At 40.0% G+C, this 27,707-nt stretch overlaps 1 protein-coding gene across 4 annotated transcripts; it reads left to right on the forward strand.

Moving 5' to 3' along the window:
- The first annotated feature begins 246 nt into the window (after positions 1-246).
- Positions 247-27,707, forward strand: LOC120565538 (calcium homeostasis endoplasmic reticulum protein). Of its 4 annotated transcripts, none has more exons than XM_039811408.1 (20): positions 247-414; positions 1,866-2,039; positions 4,648-4,686; positions 6,259-6,425; positions 9,437-9,574; positions 9,688-9,839; positions 10,491-10,602; positions 11,169-11,258; positions 15,902-16,094; positions 16,387-16,550; positions 16,973-17,227; positions 18,460-18,664; positions 19,587-19,828; positions 21,308-21,441; positions 22,952-23,038; positions 24,384-24,530; positions 25,649-25,756; positions 25,854-25,948; positions 26,532-26,717; positions 27,359-27,707. In XM_039811408.1, exons 1-20 carry the CDS (start codon positions 390-392, stop codon positions 27,394-27,396), a joined length of 2,751 nt encoding a protein of 916 aa, XP_039667342.1. In that variant the 5' UTR covers positions 247-389; the 3' UTR covers positions 27,397-27,707. The 4 variants fall into 4 exon arrangements, with proteins under 4 accessions (XP_039667342.1, XP_039667343.1, XP_039667344.1 ...); XM_039811409.1 differs by having other exon boundaries at positions 9,697-9,839; XM_039811410.1 differs by lacking the exon at positions 4,648-4,686.

Raw genomic sequence — 27,707 nt, forward strand, 5'->3', positions numbered from 1 at the left:
CACCAGCCAAAAAACAATGGTAATCTTTTGAGTGGCTGGAAAAATTTGAACATTCACTAGCCATTTGGCTGGTGGACGAAAAAGTTAATTTGAACCCTTATTATAACAACGTATATTCCCATCCAATTAGATTGAATTCGGTATTGATTAGGCGAAAAAAAAAAAAAAAAAAAAGGACTGGCTTGCTGTGGAAGAATGTTCTCCACTAAACTCCACGTGGCGCTGTAGACAATACGGCTGTTTCGTGGCGCAGTTTCTGTGCTGTGTAATAGTACTTCCGGTGTACGTTCCAGGGACAATTTTGTGAATTTAGTGACACCTAAAACGAGTTGAGTGATCTCTGGACTATTTATTAAAGTGCAGCGGGTTCGCTGTAACTGAAGCCAAACATGGATATCCCAAATCCCCCCGAAGGTAAGCAATATCGTTAACGTTGCGCTGCAGCGTTGTATTATTGTCATTCAACGGTAGCTAGCATCATGCTACCTGGCCCTACTGCTCAACACAATGCATCACCGCTGCATTTAGCTAGTATTTCGGCCACAGATTGTAACATCAGTAGCTAGCTAGCTGCATCAGGTGTTTGTGTACACCGTTGCACCAATGTTAAGCAGTGTGAACAATAATGGTTATAATAATAATAATAATAATAATAATAATAATAGAATAGTTCTGTAACGTTGACAGTTCACGTTAGCGTTAAGTAGCTAGCTAACGTTAGCTAACTAGTTGTTACAAATATTATTAAGTTGGCTTCCTTTCGCGGCTAAATTTATTTATTTTTCGTCCAAGTTTGCAATTAGCTTTTTCCCTTTTAGTTTAAACGTTAGTCAAGTAACCAAGCTAATGTAAAAATACGTACTTTTTAACGTTAACGTTAACATCGATTTCCAGTGTAGACAATTTAAGGATTAGGATCCCTCTCTCCTAAGGCTACTCCACTACAAGCTATGTCTGTAAATAAAAAAAAAAATCAGGTCATCGTTATATATATTTAATATAAATTCGTTGATGAGTGTACACAGTTGATTGTGTATCTTTAGCAAGAATGTGTGTTTTTAAAGTTATCTGAAAAGGCACAAGATCCACTGACAATGCTGATTAGAATAGCCCTCGTTTGTGCCTCTACTGAAAGACCCAGACAGCAATCTTGAAAAAAAAAAAAGAAGTTTGTTTAACTACACTTACCACTGACTGTTTTAAAGGCATTTCCAGGATTCTCAAAGACTCTTCTAACCATCTGGATGGAGAAAAAAAAAATACTGTCTACTGCAGAGTAACAGGTTTTTCAAACAGTTTCCCAAATTGTAACCGTGTTTCCTCAAGTGATATATTTCCCTGCTCAATTTGAACAACATGAACCCAAATTTAAACATAATAATAATTATAGTTGTGAATATTGACGTTGCGTCACATTGTTGTAGATTTTCATACACAATTGTATGTTTTATATTGATCTAGTGTATGAAAAAAGAGCAAGGACGTATTCCACTATGCAGGAGGCTCCTGAATGGGAAACGGAGTCAATACTTTTTGTTTATCTTGCAGTAGATGGGATTCTTCTTTCATTCAGATTGGTACAAAAGTCTTTGAGGATTCTGGAAACGCCTACAAAACAGAGGTAAATGTAGGTATAGGATGTATTTGTCTTTCAGAAAAAAACTGCTTAGCTCTGTAACTGGAATATAATGATAACACATGAGGGCAAAGACTGTGGCCAAGTCAGTAAAAAATTTCTAAAAATGTCAGAATAGCATAAGTAATGGTAATTTTGAATACCTTTTGTTTGCCACCTGTTTTAGATAGACCACCAGCTGCATCAGCTCTGACTGTATTTGTTTCCTCTTCTTCTCTTTCTGGTGCAGATCAAGAACTGAAGAATGTCATTGACAAGCTGGCCCAGTTTGTCGCTCGGAACGGGCCAGAGTTTGAAAAGATGACAATGGAGAAACAGAAGGACAACCCTAAGTTCTCCTTCCTCTTTGGGGGAGACTACTTCAGCTACTACAAGTGCAAGCTTGCTATAGAGCAACAGCAGCGTATGTAGTAAAAGGAACAGTCCACCATTTAACCAGAATTTGCACATAAATATTTGTATGATGTTGTAATGTTCAGTTGATTTGGTATTCAATATAATTAGGTCTTTCCCTGTGCTATAGAGTCCCTAATGAAATGAATGAAAATAAGAAACAAAATTAATTGATATGCAGCTTTTTGCAATTTTACATGCCAATAAGTCATCAACATGTAATTCATTTTGTTAAATTAAAGCATGTCATCTTGCATTTAATGCATATAACCAATTAGAACACCTTGTGCATCCATATAGAGACAGAGGAACTATTTTTGATTGAACTCACCAACATCATATTAATAATGTGTATTCTGTTTAGGAGTGGATTTGTCTTTTGTGTTTTTAGGCATTTAAAGCCCATCAAGCAAATGCTGTACCTACTCACACTTACCTACTTTATTGTGCTTACTTATAGCACAGGGTAGAACCTAATGTATCCTGCCATGTCAGCTGTGTTCTACAGTAGAGTAGCAGTACAACCACAAGCTGCCTCCATCTTCTAGGCCACGTTTTCACAACAAAGCCATGTGGAGCTCACCAGTGCTGTACTGTATAGAACATGGAATTTGCTCTTTATTTGAAACGAGTAGGGCTGGGTATGCAACCTTAAATTGTGTCTTTAGCACTAAATTCAAGTACCTACAGTTGACATTCAATGCCAGCAGATATTTTGTATTTGAAGATTTTTCATTATTCAAATCAGATTGTTCTCAATTTTATAGTTGATTGTATTTAGGCATGGTTCATATTAGTGGTGGGCAATATCAATAGGACAAATTTGTCAACTGTCAGAGATATTGACATACCATTTATATCTACTATTTAACATGTCTATGTCCTTTATTATCTCTGGGTGTATGGGAAACCCGAACCATCAGCACTGTACGGCACGTTAGCAAAATGCCAGGTATACTAACAGCGTCCTAAAAAGTACAGACTAAAAACCACACATTTCGCATGGCTTATTGTGGCTGAATTCAAGTGGAAAAGGTACTATTCTGTCATTGCCAACACTTAATGCTGAGAGAAACAGACACTGTCAAAATTATAGTTTACAAGAGCATCTCAACCGCCTGCTACTGTTTGATTATCAGTTCACACCTGTCACCTCATAGGCCACTTGCCCTCCCTTTTAGCAGATTCCACGCCTTGTTGATACATAAAAAGTTTAGCAAAGCTCTTGTAAAAACTGCTTAATGGAAAATAATAAGTACTTTGAATAGGTCAGGTATATTGTACATCTATGTTTATATTGTGTGTATATATAACATGTATTTGGGCTTCTCTAACCAAATTTAAGTATTCTAAACCGCAATGCCCAGCCCTAAAATATCCTATACCTCTGGAAAACTGAGCAGCATGACTTGGTAATATGAACTCTGACTCCTTCTTTGTGGCCTTGTAGTGGAGACTGAATTGTTAGCGGTTAGAATTTTTGTGCTTCATTAGGTCATCTGTGTCCTATATTCTCTCTGCACCTGAATGAGGTGTGTGCGTGTGTATCCGTCATGATAGATGCAAGCAGTCAGAGCTGATAGGATTCTTGTCTGGTGAGGAGGACTGTATGTGAGAAACGAACATCTTCATAACTAAGGACTGTTTGTTGAAAGTGCAAAAGCAGAAAATATCAGTTAAATTAAAAACTCAAGAAGTCGGTGCAACATCTGCATTGTAATGCACTGCTGTGTACTATAAACATAGAAGTCTGAAATCATAGAAGTGGGGAATCTTCTGTAGACGGTCCCATTTGGGAAGGAGGAACAGGTTGAGCCTTCTAAAGCAGGGGTCTTCAACGTAGTTTAGGCCAAGGACCCCTTAACTGAAAGACAGAAGGAGCAGGGACCCCCTACTATATATGTTGTATGAAATGAAGTTGCATATTAAACTGGGCTTACAATAACATACAGGGCAGCCTAAAACCTATATACATACCTTTTTTTTTAATAGAATACTAAGCCACTAAAATAGCCTAATAATTGTTGGCATGATTTTAAAAATCATATTTTTATGTTAAAACATACATGTGGCACAGTGAATCCTTAGGATGGACTGTATCTGGGGATGGATATCTAAGTGACTACCTTACCTATAGGCCAGTAAGCCTATCATCAGTGGGGATTTTTATTTGCTAATAAAATGTTAGATTCATGTTAAGACTTAATTTGTGAAAAAACTTCCTGCGTTGACTCTGAGGACCACATTGAGGTCCCGGACCCCCTGTTGAAAATCCCTGTTCTAAAGTACTAAACACTAAATGGGAGAGTAAATGAATTTACTGAAGAAACTGATTTGAGGGAAAGTAACAGATGTAATGTTTTTACAAATCCGTTAAGTTATTTAACGGTTATGTACTTACTCTTAGTTTTGACTCATCAGACTATTACTGCCACTTGTTGCTGATGTAGAGGAAGTCAGAGCTTCTTACACGGCCCACAGTGTTTTCTGGTCACTGTATGGTAATCAGATTATCAACAGCCTGGTAATAATAGCACAGTGTTGTGCAGGGTTGCATGGAGTTCTGTCAGTCATGTAATACCACTGAAATGCATTAAAGTTTGCTTTTCTCCACTTAGATCCCTCTACCCAAGATGGGGAGGAGTATAAATCTGAAGGTATTTATTTGGAACCAGATTGATCGACAAATTCAAAATTCCAGTTGAACCGTGACATTTTGTTTTTGCACATTTTTGCTGGACGTTATCATATTTGTGCTTGAAAGCTTTTTTTGGTTTGTTTTCAGTTGCATTTTTTTTTTAGTATGTTTTTTTTTTTCTTTTTGAGTTTGTGCTGTATTGTTTACTGTGTTGTCACGATTCAGGGTGAATGAAGTGCAAGGGCAGCATGATTTCACCCACAATTCAAGTGTTGTGTTCAGAACAATAGTATCTGAATAATGATCTTAGTTCTTGGTTAAAAATTTGAGTCCCTATAAAATTAACATTACCACCTTGTTACTGCTGTGCCACATTGCTGTCAAACTAGTGGCCTAAAATCAGCATACGTTTTAAATTTGTTCAGGCGTTTAATTGAGGGCAGTGGGGCATGTTTTATCAGCTTGCATAACCCTGATCTTATTAAATCAGATTAAACTAAAGATTACAAATTTATACTACATAGCTGATTTAATGATTCCTTTGATCAGCCCAATATTTATCAGCTCAGAGGATTTTTGACTTGCTGCCTTATTTGTAGACTTCTAGGATTCTGTCGAACATAGAATAGTTATATTGGCCCGATAACCGTGCAAGATGCAGTCATGAAACATTACTGGTGTGTAGTTGAGCTCAAAATGAAGGCCGATTTGTGGTCTAGGGCTGCACGATATGAGGAAAATATGCGATGTGCGATAGCTTTGTTGAATATTGCGATAATGATATTACTTGCGAAAAATAAACCAATATTAAAGTGTACTCCATTTCTGCTGCTTTCAGTGTTCTGCTAAAATATGGTTGTTGAATTTAAAATGAATGAAACAATTTCCAACATTCTTTTATTGAGCAAATTGAACATTGAATGGAATATAATAGGCACCACTTAAAAAAGAATGGGTTACATTTTAAAGTGCAGTTTTTAACTGATATTTTCTTTCAAGTAACACAAAAAATGTCAGTGTTTTTCGAGATATGTAGCTGCTTTTGTGATGTGTATATTGCGCTAGTTGATACCACGATGACAATTAAAAAAAATAAATAAATTAAAAAAAATAAACGATATTGTGCAGCCCTAGTGTGGTCTGAGCAAGAGCGTCAGAAGTAGGGGGTAGGGAAGGGATCATCCCTTTACGCCCTTGGTCCAATTTGGCAAGATGGTCTCTAGTTTTCTGAGGTGCTAACATGTTTCCTTTCTGCAGTTGTTTCTGTAGTCAGAGGGTGGTTGGGAGGGGGGTTAGTGCTGATTGCATGTCTTAAAAATTTTTTCACTCTTCTGCTTTGTACTTGACATGTTTTATCTGCTTTATCTTTTGAGGTCCCTTTTGATTTAAATATGTTTGTGTAAACAAACCATGCTATGTTTGCCTTGTATATGATTTATGGACAGAAACTTTCTCTTTGGACATCTACATCACGTCAGCAGTGGCACAGCATCAAGCCTCCTAACCTCAGCCTCAAAATCAAAGCTTTGCTAAACCTCCAGACTTCGAATGTTCATATTCCCCCGCTCTTTTCCTGCTGCTCTCTTTGCAGAAATGTATAACCCGGGCGCCAAAGACGCGGTTGATATCCCTCCATCGATGCCAATGATTGCTCCGCCTCCGATTCCTCCGCCTGCCGCGCCCTCTATGGATGAGCTCATCCAACAGAGCCTATGGAATCTGCAGCAGCAGGAGCAGCATATGCACACACTCAGACAGGTACAGAGCAAGAGAGAAATTAATATATCTGGCACAGGAGTTGATTTATTCATCCTTTTTTGTCTTTGGCTACTAAAGAGCAATGCAACTTTTGTTCAGCAATTCATACTATTTTGTTTCCTTCCTGTTACACTCATGAGAACATTGACAGGCTGAAGAAGGCAGGGAAGCAACAGGGCAATTCAAAGTGCTTTACATAAAACATTAAAGAGCAGTTAAAAAAATTAAAACATTAAAACCAGATAAAATACGAGAATAAAAGTTACAGCTCAGTATAAGAAATTAACAATTATTTAAATAAAGGCAGCATCAAAAAGAAAGGTCTTTTAGCCTTGATTTAAAAGAACAGAGTTGCGGCCTAGCTGCAGCTTTCTGGGAGTTTGTTCCAGATATGTGGACCGTAAAAACCGAACGCTGCTTCCCCGTGTTTAGTTCTGACTCTGGGGACAGAGTAGACCTGTCCCAGACGACCTGAGAGGTCTGGGTGGTTCATAGTGTAGCAGCAGATAAGAAATGTATTCTGGCCCTAAACCGTTTAGTGATTAATAAACCAGCAAAAGTATTTTTAAATCAATTATTTGAGGGACAGGAAGCCAGTGCAAAGACTTCTGAACTGGAGTGATGTGATCCACTTTCTTGGTCTTAGTGAGGACTCGAGCAGAAGCCTTCTGAATCAGCTGCAGCTGTCTGATTAATTTTTTAGGGAGACCTGTTAAGACACCGTTAAAGTAGTCAAGTCGACTGAAGATAAAAGCATGGACAAGTATTTCCAAATCCTGCTGAGACATAAGTTCTTTAACCCTTGATATATTCTTAAGGTGATAATTGACTTTGTAATTGTCTTAATGTGGCTGTAGAAATTCAGGTCTGAGTCCATGACTACACCAAGATTTCTGGCTTTGTCTGTTGTTTTTAACATTGTTGTTTGAAGCTGAGCGCTCACTTTTAAGCATTCATCTTTTGCTCCAAAAACAACCACCTCAGTTTTTTCTTCATTTAGTCGTTAATTTGTTGCATTTACTCAGTTTTTGTATTGGACTATAGTCCCCTGGCGATAAGGTTATGTAAATTTGTGTGTCGTCCGCATAACTATGGCAATTTAGTTTGTTGTTTTCCATAATCTGAGCCAGTGGAAGCATGTAGATGTTAAACAGAAAAGGCCCCAGAATGGAGCCTTGGGGAACTCTGCACGTCACTTTTGTATGCTCAGATTCATAATTACCTATAGACACAAAGTAGTCCCTATTCTTTAAGTAGGATTCAAACCAGTTTAGTACTGTGCCAGAAAGTCCAACCCAGTTTTCCACTCAGTCTAGTAATATGTCATGATCGACCATGTCAAATGCAGCACTGAGATCAAGTAATACTAAGACTGAAGTTTTGCCGCTATCTGTGTTTATGTAGATGTCATTAAAAACTATAACAAGAGCCGTCTCAGTGCTGTGGTGTGGTCGAAAACCCGACTAGAAGGCATTAAAACTGTTTAGTGACAAGAAAAGGTTGAGTTGTTGAAAAAAATTATTTTTCAATGTTTTTACTTAAAAATGGAAGGTTTGATATTGGCCTGTAACTGCTCATTATTGACGTGCTCATTCCTCTTGTCTGGTGGCCTTGGCCGAGGGAGCAGATGTGTGGCGCAGAAAGTAAAGTTGGTTAGAGGTGAACAGCTTTAAAAAGATGTTTGCGGTCCCAGAAAAAGGTGAAATTATCAATGAACTGCAGAGAATGGACAGTAAATGCAGTTGAAAGACGTGTTCAGTGCCAACAGTCTGCTGAATCTCTCAACTCCTCTTCTGACTGGCGGTAGAGGGCCACTGATAAACTCCTCTGCGTTTAGAGAGCTGACTGTGTTCAGTAGATCCCTAAAGTCTAGTTTCTGCAATTCAGACTGTTGCTTTACAACATCATGTGAACCTATATGCAGTATAATGTTGGGTGTGCTGCCATGATGTCCGGGATTCTTTGGGTCAAGTCAGACACCATGTCTTTGGGAAACCATTGTATTTTGGTGTTTTTACTGAACATGCTTTTTACATCTCTTACAGTCACCCACAATCAGAGTTTGAGGCCTAGTCGTTAGCTTTCCCTGTAGCTCTTTACTTTTTGAATTGCTCTCAGTCCTTACCCTGCTGTGTGACGATGAGACGTAATCCAGGTCATCAGACAGAGATCCAGGGTCCTGCAGCAGTGGAGCAAATCTGTTATCCCGTTGCACACTTCGTTGTTTGGGAGGCATTTTCTTGCTAATTCTCCCTTTCGCAGATGTCCACGGCTGTGTCCTACTACGTATGTACAGGGATTGAAGAGGCGCTCTGCCTGGATGATAATGCAGGCCAGCCAGTCATAGTCCAAATCTCAAGGCGCTCTGCATTGCCCGTTACTCATCCTCCTATTTCCCAGGAAAATGATTTACTCTTAGGTTTTGCACCAAGATAGTTCCAGGGAGGACTACCACTTGTTGATTTATTACCAGTTCCACAGCCCTCCTGTTTCTTTGTAGTCTTGTTGGTGCTAATTAACCGTGTGTTAGCATCTATTGGTCCATGGTAAAGTGGTGTCATTCCCACATGGTCCGTTCACTTCCATGTTTACTTCTAACTGGTGAATTTTGGTTTCTAGAACTGCAATCTTCTCTAGGAGTTTGTAGTAGTCATCCACGGAGAGGTGAGGAATCTAAAGCTAATTAGCTTTAGCTAAGTACCACGTTTCCAGTCACTGTAGGACACGCTTGTGCTACTGGTAGGCCACGCTCACGCAGTACTGAGGAGGTCATAAAAATGTTGAAATATGACGATAGCCTACTAGGTCTACAAAAATGTATAGTCCAGTGATTTATAAGTATCCAGGAGCTGCTGCTCATAGTTTCTCACAGAGGAAAAGCAATATTATCAACAGAAATATGCAAGCAGGGGCAGGAGCAAGCAGCAAAGCGTCTGCACTGTAAGAAAGCAGGAAGAAAGAAGATGGTTGATAGCCTTTTCTGATGTTTTTTTCTGTCTTTCTCAATGTAGGAACAAGTGACTGCAGCCATATCTCTTGCTATGGAACAGCAGACCCAAAAACTGCTGCTGGAAACTCAGTTGGACATCACAGAGTTTGACAACCTCCTGCAGCCCATTATAGACACCTGCACCAAAGACGCCATCTCTGTAAGCCTGCCATAATGGAGATGTATTTTTTAGGGAGGCTTATGCCTGTAGATTCCTAAAATAGTTTGGAAAAAAAGATTTATATCTCACTAATTTGTTTGTCCTCTTGTCAGGGCGGTAAGAACTGGATGTTCAACAACGCCAAGTCTCCACTGCACTGTGAACTGATGACATCACATCTTCGCAACCGCATCATTGCTGATGGAGCGCATTTTGAGCTCCGCCTCCATCTCATCTATTTAACCAATGACGTTCTCCATCACTGGTACACAAACCTAAATACATGAATAAATACATGTCGATCCCTTGACTCCTACACTTGCTTCTAGGGAGTGTTATATAGAGACAGAACGCATCACGTCGTACTCTGAAAGCCACCCCCACCAGAGGGGAAAACAACTCTGTGCTCTCCTCGTCAATTTTGTCTGCAACGCAAAAAAAACTGAAAAAAATCCTAAAAGCTGCTGTGTGGTGATATATTTACTACCAACAGGGAAAATAACCCATGGCTTAAGTTGTTATAAGCTGCCAACCCGAATAACTGAGCTTTTATGAATACAAAAGTGGATACGGACATGAGAAATCGGCAGGGAGAATGGGAAGCTAATCTAAAGTTATGTCCGTTTGCAGCAAGCATTTTGTTACCAAGTCAAATATCCAAATGTCAGTTTTAGGCTAACTATATGTTTGTAAGTTCAGCACACATAACTATTATTACCTAGTATTAGAAGCAGTGGACAGCTATACATAACAGCGTCCGGGGAGCAACTTGGGGTTCAGTGTCTTGCTCAGGGACACTCTGACATGTGGCCGGAGGATCATTCTGCCACAAGCCACGCCATTTAGTGAGAATAAAATAGTTTGAGCAGCTTTCAGTATATTCCTTTTTGTAACGTGTTCAAATGTGTCCTCCCAGCCAGCGGAAGCAGCAGAAGGATTTGTTGGCAGCGCTGCAGAAGGTTGTGGTTCCCATCTACTGCACCAGCTTTCTGGCTGTAGAGGAAGAGAAACAGCAGAAGATCACCAGGGTAAACACATGGACTATGTGTCCATTTTTGTGTACATCTTTAACGCCGATTTTCCACTGGGCGTCTGTGCTGGTTTCCGGTTTTCTTCCATTCTCCGCCATGTGCCATACCACACCGGGAGCGTCTCTGCCCGACTACTTCACAGAACATTCCCGTGTTTATTAAGCTAGTATCTACCTTCCACTCCAAGCACTCCTACAGTTTAACTCCATGTCTTCTCTTTTCTGGTGATGTCCTTAAAAAAAAGATCTGTGATGTCGTATTATGTTTTTCAACCTCCAAGATGAATCTCTTGTCGTCCGTGGTGTTGTAAAGGAGACCCAAACGATATTTTGCGGGTGGGGGTCTTTTGGTAAATTGACTGGATACTCTCGCTATTTCACTTCGTTGCCCGTCTGTCCAAACACCCAACGGCTGGCATGACAAATAAAGATCCCTCAGCACTTCTAGCTTGTTATGCTTATTTATCGAATTGGAAAGCTAGAAATAATCTGTACCTCTTTTTGGTGAAAAATGTTAAAGTCTGAAGTTAATTTTCTCTGATTATTCCATCCCCTTCTTTCCAGTTGTTGCAACTGTGGGAGAAGAACGGGTACTTTGATGAGGAAACCATTCAGCAGCTCCAGAATCCAGCACTGGGGCTCGGCCAGTACCAAGTGAGTGAAATGAGACTCTGCGTTCCTGCCAGTGTTTTCTTTAAGCTTGATATGTGTATAAAAATACTTTTTACCAACATCATCCAGGGCTAAACGATTTGGAAAAACACATGGATTTGGAAAAGCCAGATTCTAGTTCAATATTCACTATGTAACAGATCAAACGTGTCATGGAGCATTATAACATGAGACACCATCAAAACTGCTCTATATTCTTATGCAGGGATGAGAACATGGACATGAATTGCCAGCAATAAGTGTTTTTCTTTTAATAAGCATGGAACATTGAACAAATGCGCCTATGTGTTCAACTGCAGCATCTATGTCTTCCACCTTCTACCATCATGTTAAATAAAGTACCGTATTGGTCCGAATATAAGACAGGGTTTTTTTCTTGGAAATACGTCTCAAAAAGTGGGGTCATCTTATATTTGGGGTCTATCCCTTCAGCTGTTAGAACGTAAGGGACGTCTCCTGTTTCAACAGCCAATAGAGAAGCCAGCTGGTAAAGTCAGCTATAAACTATAGAAATGAAATTCTCCATAATCCATTTTATTTTAATGCTACAAACAGCTGTTTGAAATGGCAGAGTTTTAGACGGAGCCAACGACCGCCCGAAAGCACGGTAACATTATATGGTCAAGCCAGATAGTGAATCGGAGAAAAAAAAAGTTTTTCGCCCGATTCATCACTACAAATTTAACTGTAGCAAGCATCTCGCTATCACCAACGTTATCCACATTCATATTTAGACGCAACAAATGATATATCCAGCTACAAAAAAGCCTAAAAGTCGGAAGTTAGACAGAAGTACAACCAGGCGTTGTCATGGAGATGATGCACCGTCTAAAAAATACAAACAGCCAGGGAAAAATCTTACCGTGGTCCTCAAAGCCTTCGCTTCCAAGCGATTGGCAGGAGAGTGTGTGATCACGTGACTGAAAAACAGAATGATGGGATGCCCATTACCAGAGCAGTCATTCAGCTGAAGGCCCTGGAAATATTTACCGTTACTTTAAATGTGACCCTTTCATCTAAAAAGATATTGAAAATATTATTTTATTTTAAAGATGGAAAAAAAAAGGCCTACCTTGTTTTATTCATTGTATTTTTATTAGAATTATTTTCAAATAAAATTATGTTCTTTATAAAAACAAGATTTGGTCTTCAAAAAATATTTTTCCAAAAGTGAGTCTTGAAAGAGAGGGGGGGGGAGCGTCGTCTTATAATCAGGGTCGTCTTATATTTGGACCAATACGGTAATAAATCATGAATGAAATATCCACTGAAAACAGGACATTTCTGTAAACAATCTGTAATATTTAGCATTATCGAAGGATTTATCTTATGAAAAAACACTAAATATAATATAAAAAGAGGAATAAAAAAAATTGTTGCTCATATTATGGTTTTTGGCTTTTTCCCTTTCTTTTTTGTGCACGTTATAGGTTTACAAAGTGAAAAAGCCCAAAGTCCACCCCAAAGGGACTTACCATCTCCAACAGAAAACAGTGTTCACAAACTGCTCCAAACAGCTCTATTGTAGTCCAGCCTTTACTTCAGAGACAAACGCGCGTCACTTTGTAACACACGTTATAATGCTCGCCTAGCTGCTAGCGTGGCACGCTCTCATACTGTTTCTGACTGGCTAGTAGTCCTTACCTAGCTACTGCGCATGTGCGACTCCAAACAAAGATGGAGCAGAAGTGCGATGCCTCACTCTGTAGCTAAAACAGAGAGCTCAACACACAGGGTGAAAAGAGGAGCTGCAGCAATGTGCAGGACAACAAAAATATGTTTGTTTTTTTGTTTTTGTTTTTTATTAAACCACTAGATACTTAATGCTTGTTCTTGGGGGAATTACTGGAATTGTGGTAGAGTGTGGTCTAGACCTACTCTATTTGTAAAGTGTCTTGAGATAACTCATTATGATTTGATACTAGGGATGGGCATTCAATTACATTTTCTTAGTCGATCGTCGGGAGAATTAGCGATCGACTATCGATTAATCATTAATATTTTTATATTAAAATTCATTATTTATTTAACTTTTTATAAGTTAACAATGCAATGAAAATACAAAAATACAGCGTTTTCCTTGATGAGATCTTAATTACAAGAAGAACAACTTGTGGCAGTTAAACTGGAGGTTATAGATTATAGATATAGATTATAGATATAGATTATAGATATATGCGTTCCGAGCCGGCGTTCTTAAACAGAGAGACTTGTTTGTTCCAAAATAATAAAAAGAATCATGTTTAATAATAACTTAACCAAAAACATAATAATACTTAGATCTGACAGGTTTTGTCAAAATGTAACTCAAAACTATCCAAGGCCTGGACAAAGCCTAATAAAAAATAACCAGTAGGCTAACTTACATACAACTTCTGCACCAGTCTACTGATCTTTGTTGAGAAAGATAAGCATGTTGACATGATCTGGGGTCAGACGCGACCGCTACCTGGTGACCGTCAGTCAGGCGCCGAAAACACCCACATTGCCGGGATGCACAGGTCGCCTACCTCCGCGCTAACTTGGCCAGCCCGGAGAACCTTATTCCGTTATTCGTAGCGAGTTTCTACCAGTCTGGTGATGGTACGTCGTGACGGAATGTGATATGCTGATTCCAATATCCATGTCAATGAACTTGCAGGTCCCTTGGGTGATTTTCTCTGCTCGTTGTGCATCGCAGCTCCTCCGTGCTAACGCCGAGTTTATGCTAGGTTGAGACAGAGCAGGATGCACCGCGGCCGCCACCGACATTAACCAGGGTCGGATGCACTTTGTTTAGTGGTAGGCTACATCATTTGAGTCGTGGCCGTGTTTTACTTATACACAGCATCTCAGTGTTTACAGTGAACTAAGTAATTATTATTTTTTTTTTAATCAAAATAGTCCCACGCCACACTTCGCCGTGTCTTTTTCATGATTACTTTTGAAATCAAAACTCGCAGCCAGGTAACTGAGTATGGAGTCAAATATTGCCCCTGAGTGGTAAAATGTTTAATTGCTGCCACACTGTGAAATTAATTTCATTGCTTCAAGACTCCCACTACGCAACGCAACCAGTATTAGTTTAATCGATAACAAATTAACGTGATCAACGAAATTCTTAATAATCAATTATCGATCGTCGAGTAATCATGCCCATCCCCATTTGATACTATAAATAAAATTGAATTGAATAAACATATTTTGGTACAACCTCTAAATACAATTTATGAACCTGAAAATGAGCATAATATGAGCACTTTAAATCAAATGTTACACCAAACATTCAACTAAATATTCACATTGATTAATAGCGGTCTTCGCGATTACCTAATCGCATTCTTTCAAATCTCGATTTCGATTTGAAAAACCATTAATCGTGTGGCCCTAATATCATCCATGTAATCGTAAGTGAATTAGAGTGACTCAAAGTTTTACAGAAATTTGGAACCTGTGGAATGTTGGATACTTTCCGTGCAGTTAATTAAATACCTCGTAGTCATCACACAACCGCAGTAATTATGCGTGTCTACATGCATCTACAGTCTCGGATACGAGAGAGGAGCTTTCTGTGATTTTACAGGATGACACAGCAGTGGCAATGTCATTAGTTACTGATTTAGATCTCCAGACACGGTGACAGGGTTGGTCAGGTTCCAACAGTAATCACTGTTGTGTGTTTTTCTAAACCTCTGACTGGAAAGCTGTTACTCACAGATTCCAAATTTAGTAAAATCATCTGGAATAACGCAGCTGTCATCATGTGCTCCATCAAATCCTGCGGGACATTTGAATTAGAATCAGTCCAAACTGTCCTTCTTCTGGAGAATCCAAACATTGATTTATGTCACGTCGAGAAGTTTATTACAGTGCGGTTTCAGTTATGCCACTTCCAATCATGGTTTAATATTTGTGGGTGTGGCTCATGTGCATGCAAGCATATCCACATAATCAGTAGCACTGCAGAATGATCAATCTTATATTTTGCAAATAAAGAGAATGTGTTTGTGAAGTTTTTATGCAAGGGCCGTTTTTTTTAAATATCTGGAGCGGAGTCTCGCAGGGTTCTAGTTTGCAAACCTGTACCAGCACCATAGACGGATATTATCTTTAAATCAATTCCTGGACTTGACTCGACCTGTCAATATAAGACCTGACTTGACCCATAATTGAATATAGGCTCAGAGGTGCTGCGGGGCAGCGAAGGCAAGAGCTTGCTGCACAACGGAGAGAGGTGATAAATTATAAGAATAAACAAAAAACAGCCGTTAGTGTTAGTACTGCGGAGTCCAAAACACTCATGTTTTCATCAGAGCGTGTTCACTTGTGTTTCCTTCTGCTCAGAACCAACTCAATGGCAGAGGATCACACTCGCGCCTCTCAAAAATTTGGCATACGTTACGCACAGCTGACTCCACCCGCTGATATTGTATTCCTCTTACTGTGTATTCTATCGTATGTATTCAGGCTCTCTTCCACGCTGTGCAAGCTGCGCCTGGTCACGCCCAATTATGTATTCAGCTGTTTTTTTTTTGCTTGTGTTTGCAACCCATTTCAGGAAAATCAAACGATTGGTGGTTTTTGTTCACTGATAACCCTGTATTTAACATTTTTAGATAATCTAAATCCCTTTGCCTCTCTCTCAGGCGTCTCTGATAACAGAGTATGCTGCGGCGGTGCAGCCGATCCAGCTGGCCTTCCAGCAGCAGATTCAGGCTTTGAAGACCCAGCACGAAGAGTTTGTTTCCAGCCTGAAGCAGCAGCCACAGCCTGCCCCTGTAGCGCCGCTAGCTACCTCTGCTGAGCCTGAAAAGGCCCCACCTATGACCACAAAAGCTGGTGAGAAGACGCACACTTAACAAAACCAGAGGCACAGACTGATACATGAAGCCAGATTTATAGTTTACATGCCAGCAAAAACTAAAAGTTAAGGTTCTGTACATTAATACAGTGCAGTCACACTCTACTTCAGTTTTAAACTTGAATTGATTTTTTTACTTTATTTTAGAAAAACATACAAGTAATATACAACACCAACTTGTCTTGTTAGGTTTTGCTGTGTAGGTTTGTGATCTGTTCCGCAATGGGCAAGTACATGTGTGTTTGTGTTGTCGTGTGTGTGTGTGTGCAGGGGATGTGAAGCCTCCCATGTCGGGTCCTCCTCCAGGGGAGTTTGATGGAGCCTCATCCAGGCCACAGGACCCCAGCAACCCCAGTGGACCCTCAGATATCCCCTCTAACAAACCTGGGTGGTATGACCCCCAGCACATAGGCCCCTGGAACCCCAACCAGCCGGTAAAGACCTGTGGGTGGGTGGGTGGGTTGTGTGGGGACAGGAAGGCAATGGCTCATCCGTGCTATCCATTGCCTACATTTATTCATTCAGTAGACGCTTGTGTCCAAAGCAACCTACAAATAAGATACTTCCAAGCCAGAGTAGACCATGTCTCAACACTCAGTTCCATGTTCCACCTGGCACAAGTGCCACAACTTAATGCTGCAAGTGATATATTTTTTTAAGATAGAGAAGAATAGAGAGATGGCATATTAGATGTGGATGTATTCTCCGAAGAGATAGGTGGGCAATTTCCGAAGATGGAGAAGGATTCTGCTTACAGAACCTACTTAGGTGGAAAATAATTTCCAACCGTTATGCTGGAGGCATATAATGATAGACCACTACCTAACACACCTTTCTGACTTGTTCTTGTGTCCAGCCTCCTTTTGACCCAAACCAGCCCCCCCCTCCCTGCCCTCCCTGGAACAGCCATGAGGGGATGTGGAATGACCAGAGGGACCCAGGAAACTGGAGCGGGGGTCCACCCAGAGAAGGAGGCCCCTGGAGCGGTCCAGGTGGGTCTGACCCAGGCCCTCCATCTTGGAACTCATATGACCAGCAGCCACCATGGGGGAACCAGCCTGACCAGCCTCCATGGGGCCAGAGGGAGCCCCCATTTCCTCCACGCATGCAGGCATGTGATAGATATCCACTGTGCTTTGACTGTCTTTGCGGTGATTTCTTTTTCCAGTTTTTTTATTGTGTTGCATCGTATACTCTACATTTACAATCTGTAATTATCTTTCACTTCACTAACTAACCCTTAAAAGACACATTTTATAATCAAACCATCATTATTCGGTTCATCAGTTAACAGTCAATTTTACAGAGAAAAGAGAGCGAGAGAAGACCAAAACAAAAGTAGTAATAATAAAATGAACATGTATCTGGCAACTTCATATTGTCTAATTTTTTTTTCCTTATACATTTTCTTGTACTGAAAGATAGGTATTACCCTTTAAATCATTATATATAAAAAATATTTTCTGTTAGTAATCTTCTTTTTGCCTTAAAGCGCCCATATTATGCTCATTTTCAGGTTCATAACTGTATTTTAAGGTTGTACCAGAATAGATTTACATGGTTTAATTTTCAAAAAACACCATATTGTTGTTGTACTGCACAGCTCTCTCTCACTGCTGTAGATCCTCTTTTCACCTGGTTTCTGTTTTAGCTACAGAGTGAGACCTCTTTTCATCTTCTTCTGTACTATCTTTGATTGCACTCGCACATGCTCAGTAGTTCAGATGTAGATCATGTCAGCTAGCTAACTCTAGAGACAGTAAAAGAAAGCCTGTTTCTCCAACTTTGGTCAGTTACAAGGCAGGATTAGCTGGGAGACTTCTAAATGAGGGCGCACATGTAAGTAGTTCTTTTGTAGATTATGGTGAACTTGTGTGTGTTGTAGCAGTGCTTTGCTATTGAGAACGACGTAGCATGCTAGCGTTAGCAAGCTAACGGTTGTGGTTAGCCGATTTTGAACAGCTCACCAGGAGACTGAAGGCAGGACACATTCAGAAACTGTATCTCACTCAAAACAGCATGGATGGATTTTTTTCAAAGTTTGTATGTGTGTGGAAGCACCAGAGACACAAAAGAACACCCCAAATCCCAGAAAAAGTATTTTTTTCATAATATGGGCACTTTAAACATCACCAACAAAAGTCTTTAATTCAACAAGGCCTTTAAGTTTCATTAATCCTGATTGATAAACTGTCCATTGGTGTGTTCTCTGAAATCCAAACCTAGTCTGAATGTAACTTAATTTTTTTTTTCTGTTGCGTCAAGTACGTGATTTTGCTGCTCATTTCCATGAATGACTGTATCCAACTTTCTTTTTTTTTCTTTTTTTTTTCTTTTTTACAGAGACCTCCCCATTTCAGAGGGCCCTTCCCTCCTCACCAGCAGCCACCTCCTTTCAACCAGCCCCCACCACCGCACAGTTTCGGACGCTTCCCGCCACGCTTTATGCAGGACGACTTCCCCCCCAGACACCACTATGACCGGCCGCCGTACACCCCACACCGCTTTGACTACGCTCAGGGAGATTATCCCGGAGCTGAGTGCAGAGGTACGTGATTGAGCCGTAATTTCACTTAAAGGACCATTGTGTCAAATTCAGGCGGATCTGTTGGCAGACATGGAATATAATATTCATAATTATGTTTTCATAAGTGTATAATCGCCTGAAATTGGGAATTGTTGTGTTGTCATTAGCTTACAGTTAGTCTCACATTTGCACCCCGCAAAAGAAAACGCCACATACAATATTAAATGAAGTTAACTGTTCACACAATACAATAAGGTGCTAAGAGCTATTTAAATTAGCTGGATACATGGTTAAACGTAATATACTCTTACCAGTATATCCCCGTGTGTACTTGGTCCACAGCAATCCTATTAATCGGTATCAAAACGTCCCAGTTAGAGAGTAAATGCCGTAAACATATTCTTTGTTGATCCAAATTTTCATTTAATACATCCATGAACGGGAGTGGATTGCTAGCAGATGCAAAGCTCTGTGAGCAGAAATGGATACAGAAAAAGTTCTTTTGGGTGGCAAGTAGCGTTTCAAAGCCCTTCCAGATGGTTCTCTCCACAAGACTAAATTTATCTTTATTTACGTCTAGTCTCAAATACCACTTTAGCATGAAACACTTGAAAAATATCCCTTTTTTATAGTACATTTAGAACAGATAGGACATCAACTTGGACACTCATGCGATTGCATTTTAATTGATGACAGCCCTAGATTTTACATAGCCCTAGATTTTAGCTGAAGTCCACCAGAGGTTCTACTACACGGACACATTGGAAAGGGAGGAGTGAAGGAGGGGCATTCAGTTGGTTTTTAATCTGCAACTTCACTGCTAGATGCCACTAAATCCCACACACTAGTCCTATAAATACATCTGTGAAGCTGCCTATTTTTGCACCTGTATTACTATTTACTTGTGTATTTTAACAATACCCCCCTCCCCCCCGTTTGCCAGACATACCAGGTCCTCCCCCCCACCACCATCCCAGTCAGAGGCTCCCTCCCCCAGGTATGGGGGCTGAACATCCTCCCTGGGGTGGAGGCCACCAGCCGGATTTTGGCCCACCCCCACACGGCTTCAACGGCCATTCCCCCCACATGCGTCATCGGCAGCATCCAGTCCAGGACGACCCCAGTCTGGTGCCTAACGTACCCTACTTTGACCTGCCAGCTGGTCTAATGGCTCCTCTGGTCAAAGTAAGTCACCTGCTTCTGATTTGAGGACAAGGGCATGACATGAAATTAGACGGTTATCAGCTGACAAATGTACTTTATTGCCAGAAGAAAGCAACAATGGTAAAGACTGATGTAGCACTGCCACAGTGGCTTACAGCGGTGATTCCCAACCAGGGGTACTTTCGTAGCTGCCAGGGGTTAAATGGATGGATTGAAGAGTAGCTCAACTAATTTGAAAAAAAATAAATGGAAATTATCATTTGATTAAAAGAATATATCCACATATTAAAGGAGAATTCCGGTTGATTTCAACACGTAGCTCTATTGTTTGTAAATTTGGAGTGCTGTCAGTAGCGAGAAAAACAATCGGTATTACCTACACAGTGTTATCCTCCTGCTACAGTTTTAAACGTGCTTTTAGCCTCTTAACATGTTCGAAATGTCATCACAAGTGCCTACCCATATGAAGTGATTCCTCCCGAGTGAACACCGTGAATCTGACTGCAGTAGATGTGGAAGAAATTCATACAAGTTGTGCTAATTCAGCTCGTAACACCTGAACACCACATGTTGCAGTTATGTCAGAGTGAGAAAACTAGTTAGCAAACTAGGGATCGACCGATACTGTTTTTTCAGGGCAAATTCCAATTATTAGTAGTTAATATAACCGATATTTGGAACAGATATGCATTTACAGTAAAAGATTTTAATCTTTAAGTCAAAATTAAGATTTTGGAATGTTACGAACTCCAACACAGAACTTTGTTCAACTGCTTTAAGCAATTATTTAATAAATGAGAAACTTTTAACATAATCCACAGTCAAAGATAGTCAGATGGTGTTGTGGGCGGGACATTAAGTCAGACTCAGTGGTGAGTGAAACCCAAAAAGAGGGACAGACACAGAGCTGTAGCCGAGCCAAAGTAGTCCTTTTTATTTCATTAACTTTATCGGTTATCAGGCAAATAAAACACCGATACAGATAATCTGCAAACTGCCAAAAAACTAAAAAAGCTAAAAGTAATAACTAAACAGTTGAAATGTTCAGCTTGACTGCAAGAAGTAGTAGTAGTTGTTGTTGTAGTAGTAGTAGTACCATTGCTGACCAAACTAACAACAATATTGAAAGTTCAATTGTATGATAAAAATTAACAATATCCACTTTTAAATAATGAATAGTGGTATCCATTTGTAACATAGATTTGTAATCGATGTAGGGGTGAGTTCATCGGACAGGACTGTGGGGGTTCCTGAAACCAAAAAGGTTGGGAACCACTGGCTTACAGAATGAAAAGTAATTTACAGAACATTTTTAAGACCATTTGGGAAACCGACAAGTAGACATTTCCAAATAGATTATTATAATAATAGAGGCCAATCCAAATCTGAAAAGACTGATCCTGTACCAGTACAATTTTAGAATTGGCTCTTTAGACTCATTTACACACAGCAGTAAAACCTGCGTGTCTCATGATCCTCCTTGTTATGTTTATTGCTCAGCTTGAGGACTGTGATTACAAACCTCTGGACCCCAAAGATATCCGGCTGCCCCCTCCCATGCCACCCAGCGATCGCCTGCTAGCTGCTGTGGAAGCTTTCTACAGCCCTCCATCCCATGATCGGCCCAGGAACAGGTACGCACAAACCTCCACTCTGTCTGCAAGACAAATATGACTGAAATTAAAATTGCAGTTTTGTGAATACATCAGAATTTACCCATTGGTCAGTGGGAAACCCTTTCCCCCCCTTGTCATATGTAGGGTTGGGGTTTGATAGCACATGTATTCAATTTGAATCCACTTTGAAATCGGCTTATCAAATCCAAATCCTGTCCAATCCCTTATTGACATTTCTTAGTAAAATAAACAAATGATCTTTTGCTAAGTACAGGCACTGGCTAGCAAAGTCCATATTAACCAGACCAGCCTTTTTTCAAGTGTCTTTAGCAATGGATGTTAGTTAGTTAATAAGTCCACAGGCACAATTTGTCAGTTAAAGGTGCAGTAGGTAGACTTAGAAAACTAACTTTCTATCATATTTGCTGAAACTGACCTTATGTTCTAGTAGAACTACATGAAGCAGGTAATAAAAAAAAAAAAATCTGGCTCCTCTGGCACCACCTACAGCCTGTTGTGTGATTTGCAAAAATCCACCGCTCCCTGTTCAGATGCACCAATCAGGGGGTGGGTGGGGGTGTCTAACTGCGTGTCAATCACTGCTCATGCACACAAAATCATTCTCCCTTGTGGGGGGAGGGGCTTAGGAGACCGTTTGGGCTTTAGCGGAAAGGGGGGAGGGACTGAAAAGTTGTCGACGTTCAAATTCTTTGGCTAAATCCTGGATCTTCACAATCCTACCTAGAGCACCTTTAAACTTGCAACCGCGATGGTCAGTGGCAGGTTAAAAAATGAGAAGCCTACTGACATTACCAGAATGTTAAGTACATTGCTAATAGTAAAAAGAGCAAGGATCTAGTATTTTATTAGCTATGCTCAATAGGAATTATTTCAGCTTTTTGTTTGTTTATAAGGATTTAATTACAAAGTAGTCTATATCGACAATTCATTTCCGGGATTGCGCCGGTGCCGCCAAAAGATCTGCCGGATGTCCCTCATTTCGGCCCGATGTCCGTATCCTTCAGCTTTCTTTACGTTGGCGTTCTAAACTCCTCAGATCTCTGCAGGGTAAATCCAGACAGCTAGCTAGACTATATGTCCAATCTGAGTTTTCTGTTGCACGACTAAAACAAGTTTTGAACGTACACGTTCCACCATAACCTCCTCCTTTACAGAGGCACCGTCACTGTGTCTGGGGCTCAGCGCCGCCCGAGACGGTTGTGATTGTTGCAAAGTAATTCCAATAAACCAGAGCACATTTTTCTCCCATCCCAGAATGCTGTGCGGACTAGCCAGACCTTCCTCCGCAGCGCTGTGGAGGAAGGTCTGGCGATGCAAGACTAATTATAAAGTAGTTTAAAAAGTATACATGAAAAATATACTTGAACAAAGTACCATTTGCTTGCAAACGATCACCATGAAATCATCTGATTATTTTGCAGCAGCATCTGTGTAGTACTGCTAGCTTCTGATGGAAATTGCTGTAGGTCATTGTCTTTTAGCTGGCTGTTGTTTGTTCCTCCACCAGTGAAGGCTGGGAGCAGAACGGCCTGTATGAGTTCTTCAGGGCCAAGTTTAGAGCCAGGCGGAAAAAGGGACAGGAGAAACGCAACAGGTAACCTCTTGCTCTTCATTTTGATCATTTTCTCTCTTGGCTCTTTGCCTTTTTCTCCGTCTCTTCGTGTTTCACACATATTCCGAGTTCACAGCTAGTGTTAGAGCTTCGTAATTGTCTTGTCAAAATGAGCTTTTGAATTGCACTCTGTTTTCATTCTGGTCAAAGTTAGGGCTGCTTGATTATGGAAAAACTCATAATCACGATTATTTAACATGATTATTCATTGTCTTTTTTTTTAAGTTAAAAAAAACTGTGTAACAGTTAAACAAATCAACATTGAAAACGCCTTGAACTGTACAATTTCTCTTAATAATTTACTTTTTTTTTTTTAACACAAGACAAAATAAGAGTTGACTTGCAAAACGTAATTTCCAAAATAATCGTTTTTTTCTTGATTACTCTGTTTTTGTGATCATTAGAAGACAAAATCACAAATCGCGATTAAAATTTCAATAAATTGCACAGCCCTAGTAAAAGGTAGGTTTGTTACTGGTTACAGAAGGCTTTCACATCCTTTATGGGGAGGATGTCGCTGTTGGTGCGTAACCTGCCAACCTGTCCCACGTGATTATCATGTTAGCTTATCATTTCGTGATGCTGAAACTATAATCCACGCATTTGTGTCTTCCTGACTTGATTACTGCAATGTCCTTATTTTCTTCTGGTCTTCCAAATTGTGCCACTAGAGGCCTTTAACTTGCTCAGAACATTGCAGCCAGAATCCTGACAAAAACTAGAAAATATGATCACATATCTCTGTCCTCTCTTCACTGGCTCCCAGTGCAAGCTAGAGCTGATTTTAAGGTTCTTCTTTTAACATACAGTATAAGGCCCTGCATGGACTCGCACCTCCTTATTTATGTAAGCTTATTACACCATATACACCGGGACGCACTCTCCGCTCCCTTGATGCTGGTCTCCTGGTCAATTCCCCTAGTAAACACAAAATCAGTTGGTTATAGAGCATTCTACTACTGGGCCCCTCATCTGTGGAATGGCCTCCCACTACATGTTAAAGAAGCTCACTGAGATGAGATCTTTACATCTAGATTGAAAACCCACCTCTACTCAGCCAACCATAACACACCATCCTTTCTGCTTCCTGCACTAACAAACCTTTTTCACTTATTCTCTTATGTTGCTGGTTTTGTATTGTTTATTATTACTGTTTTAATTACTGTCTGCTATTTCTGTGTTCATGTAATTCTAAAGGACAATGGCACCATGTTTAATGGCGATTTGACACTTTAAATACAATGTTATTGATTGATTATGTCAATTTTAATTGTAAACCCTCCCTCCCGCTTCCTCTCTTCTGTTCCATCCCCTCTCCTGGTCGCAGTGTCCGTGGAGGCAGTCGCTCCAGGAGTCACAGCAGAGGGCGATCTTCGTCTCGCTCCAGCTCTCGCTCCTCAAAGTCCTCCAGGTCGCGGTCCCGCTCGTCTCACTCCCACTCCCGCAGCCGCTCTCGCTCCTACTCACGCTCCAGGTCTGCAAACACAAACCACACACACATCTGTATGATACCTTTTATTATAATAATAATAATAATAATAATAATTAGTGTTGTAAATCACAAGCTTTATCACAATACGATATTATATTGATCCTTTGGACAAAGATACCATATTTGCTACGCTATCTTAAAGTCTGTCGGGGTGCGATTTCGATTCAATTCGGGAACCTGCAATCGATCCGAGACAATATCATATGCCAATTTAACACAGTTACATTTATATCAACTCAAATAAGAAACTAAATATGATTTGTCAGTTTAATACCTGAGCTCTTCCAGGCATTTAAATGAAAAACAAGCTATGCTTGAATAAATATAAAGCGGAAACCTAAAGTAACGGGAAATCTTACAGACGATATGTATCGATATTTTCACTTTGCATCGATTATAGTGGATCTTTGAATTGATGGATCGATCCAGATCGATGTATCATATACCCCTAGTAATAATCTTTATTTAGAGTTATTTTTGAGTGGGCTTGTGAGATGGCTAAGGTGGCGGTGTTTGAAAAGATGTCATATGAACATTTGTCAGATTAGATGTCTATACTAGAAAGTACCTGAACTTTCTGGAGGGCTCCTAGGAAGCTTTGTGCTGGGGAGAGAAGTGTATGATGGGCTTATGGTGTGTTGTCATTTATACATGCATTTATTTGGTTTATGTTGTGTCTATTTTTTATTATTATTATTATTATTATTATTAACTATTTGTTATTATTGTTATTGAATGTCTTGAATATTGTAGTTACTGTGTCATCTTTTTCTTGATTTTTGTCTGGGTGGTGATGACGAAGGGAGGGATGTGTTTATGTTGCAAGTTGTATGTTTTGTATATTAAAAATAAAAAAATTGTTGGTAACAAAAAAAACAAATCACAAGGTTTGTGTTAAGCGTAGACTCTTTTTTTTTTTTTTTTGTGTTTTTTTTTGTGTGTGTGTGTGTGTGTGTGTGTGTGTGTGTGTGTGTGTGTGTGTGTGTGTGTGTGTGTGTGTGTGTGTGTGTGAGAGAGAGATCAAATCGTAAAGCACTTTGTCCGTAAGGTAGAAAGGCGCCGAATAAATGCAGTCCATTCACCATTTGACCTCTCTTTAGGTCCAGGAGTAGATCCAGGTCCTCTCGGAGTCGCTCTCGCTCCAGATCCCGTTCCCATTCACCCGCCAAGAGACAACATGGCGCCAAATCCCAGAGCTCCTCCCCTCCGTGAGTCTCCTTCACTGCTCTTTGATAACGTGTTTTCGTAAGACCCCTTTGTTTCTTTCTGTAGTATTATATTACATATCTAATCTGCTCTCTACAGCTCCACATCAGTGATTGGTGTCCCTCCCCCCAAACCGATATCAGATATGAGGCTAGGGGAGGAGAATAAGGGCCATCAGCTGCTGATGAAGATGGGTATGCTCTTTACTTTTTCTTCATTATTTCATAATTTAGATGTAAGCTTATTCAATCTTCCAGTAGGGCTGCACAATTATTCGCAATTATATCAAAATCGCCTTATGGACTAGTGCAATATCCAAATCGCAGGGGGGCCCAATATTTGTTAACGGCAAAATATGTGTCCAACCATTCTGAATGAAGTATTGTGGTGCTGCAGAGACGTCCCGGCCTTCTGTACAAAACGTGTCCTACGGACTAAAGAAAAAATCTTTCTTTTGTTTGGTACAGATCCTCTCATAGATCACACGATAATCATTTACATTTTTTTATTTTAATATTTTTCAATGAAAATGAGTGATACAAAAAAACGTTAACCCCCTCCAATATCGTGAATCATATTGCAATCGCAATATCAGTCAAAATAATCCCGATAAGGTATGTTCCTCATATTGTGCATCCCTATCTTTTCCATTAGGAATATTGTAATTTATTCCACTGTAAAATGTGTTTGGGTAAGTAAGTAAAAAAGAACCAGATGCCGCATGTACTGATTTCTACCTTTCCTTGTGTTGTTCTTGTGTTGTCCGGTCTGCTGTAGGCTGGAGTGGTTCAGGTGGTTTGGGGGCCAAAGAACAGGGCATCCAGGACCCCATCAAAGGAGGAGACATCAGGGATAAGTGGGACCAGTATAAAGGTGTGGGGGTGTCACTGGACGACCCTTACGAGAACTATCGCAGGAACAAGAGCTACAACTTTGTCGCACGTATGAAGGCACGGGAGGAAGGTACACACGCAGACTTTTATGTTGGGTTTATAATTAACTTCAGAAATAAGCCATTTCTGTTACGGTATATATTTTTTGTGGATATTACGTCTTTGGGGTTGTATTATATTTAGAGATGTTCCGATACTGATACCAGTATCAGAAAAGCCTCCGATACTGCCTAAAATGCTGGTATCGGTATCCGAAAGATCTGATACCACGTAACTTAGCCATGAAGAAAATCTACTTTTTTAAAGTAGTTTATTTATTTTATTTTCCGTTATGACTCGCTGTCAAATTGGATAATAAAATGAGCCTGAGTCAGACCGTACATCAAAGATAGAAATCCTATCGTGTCCATACAGGGATAGTAGCATACAGCTGTTAAAACATAACATATATGCACACTGGTATTGGAACAGTACTCAGGATTGGAATCGGTATCAGGAAGCAAAAAATGGTATCTGACCATCTCTAATTATATTCAGGAACTATGCATTTAATTTTTACAAAAGCACATTCTCTGTTGAAGAATGCGAAAAAAGGATTGGATTGCACCTTATCTTTATACTTTTGCAATTGATGTCATTTTTCATGAAACAAGATTAGATTATGATTAGATAACAATCATTCTTAACTCTTATCTTCTTTTCTTGATCCAGTCAATCGTGAACCTACCGAGGCCCCTCCAGCTGAGTGATGTCATCAAATAGCGTCAAACAACTCCTCGTCTCCCCCGTCGCCTCCTCCTCCACCAAGGATCTGAATTTCACTGTCAGTTTTCAATCCAGAATAGATCGATGGATAGATGTTCTCTACTGACCACAAAGGGAAATTATTTTGATACTTTTTTTCATGTAATTAGTAATTCTATGGCAATGTGAGTCTGTCATTTTGTTGTAGTATTAAAATATATCCCACAAAACAAAAAGACGTGAATATGAAATCAGCATTTTTATCTCTAGAAACGCAGTTGATATAACATAAATAAACACATCTCTGACTAACAAA

Source organism: Perca fluviatilis, chromosome 9, assembly GCF_010015445.1.
Source record: "Perca fluviatilis chromosome 9, GENO_Pfluv_1.0, whole genome shotgun sequence".
Lineage (NCBI taxonomy): Eukaryota > Metazoa > Chordata > Actinopteri > Perciformes > Percidae > Perca > Perca fluviatilis.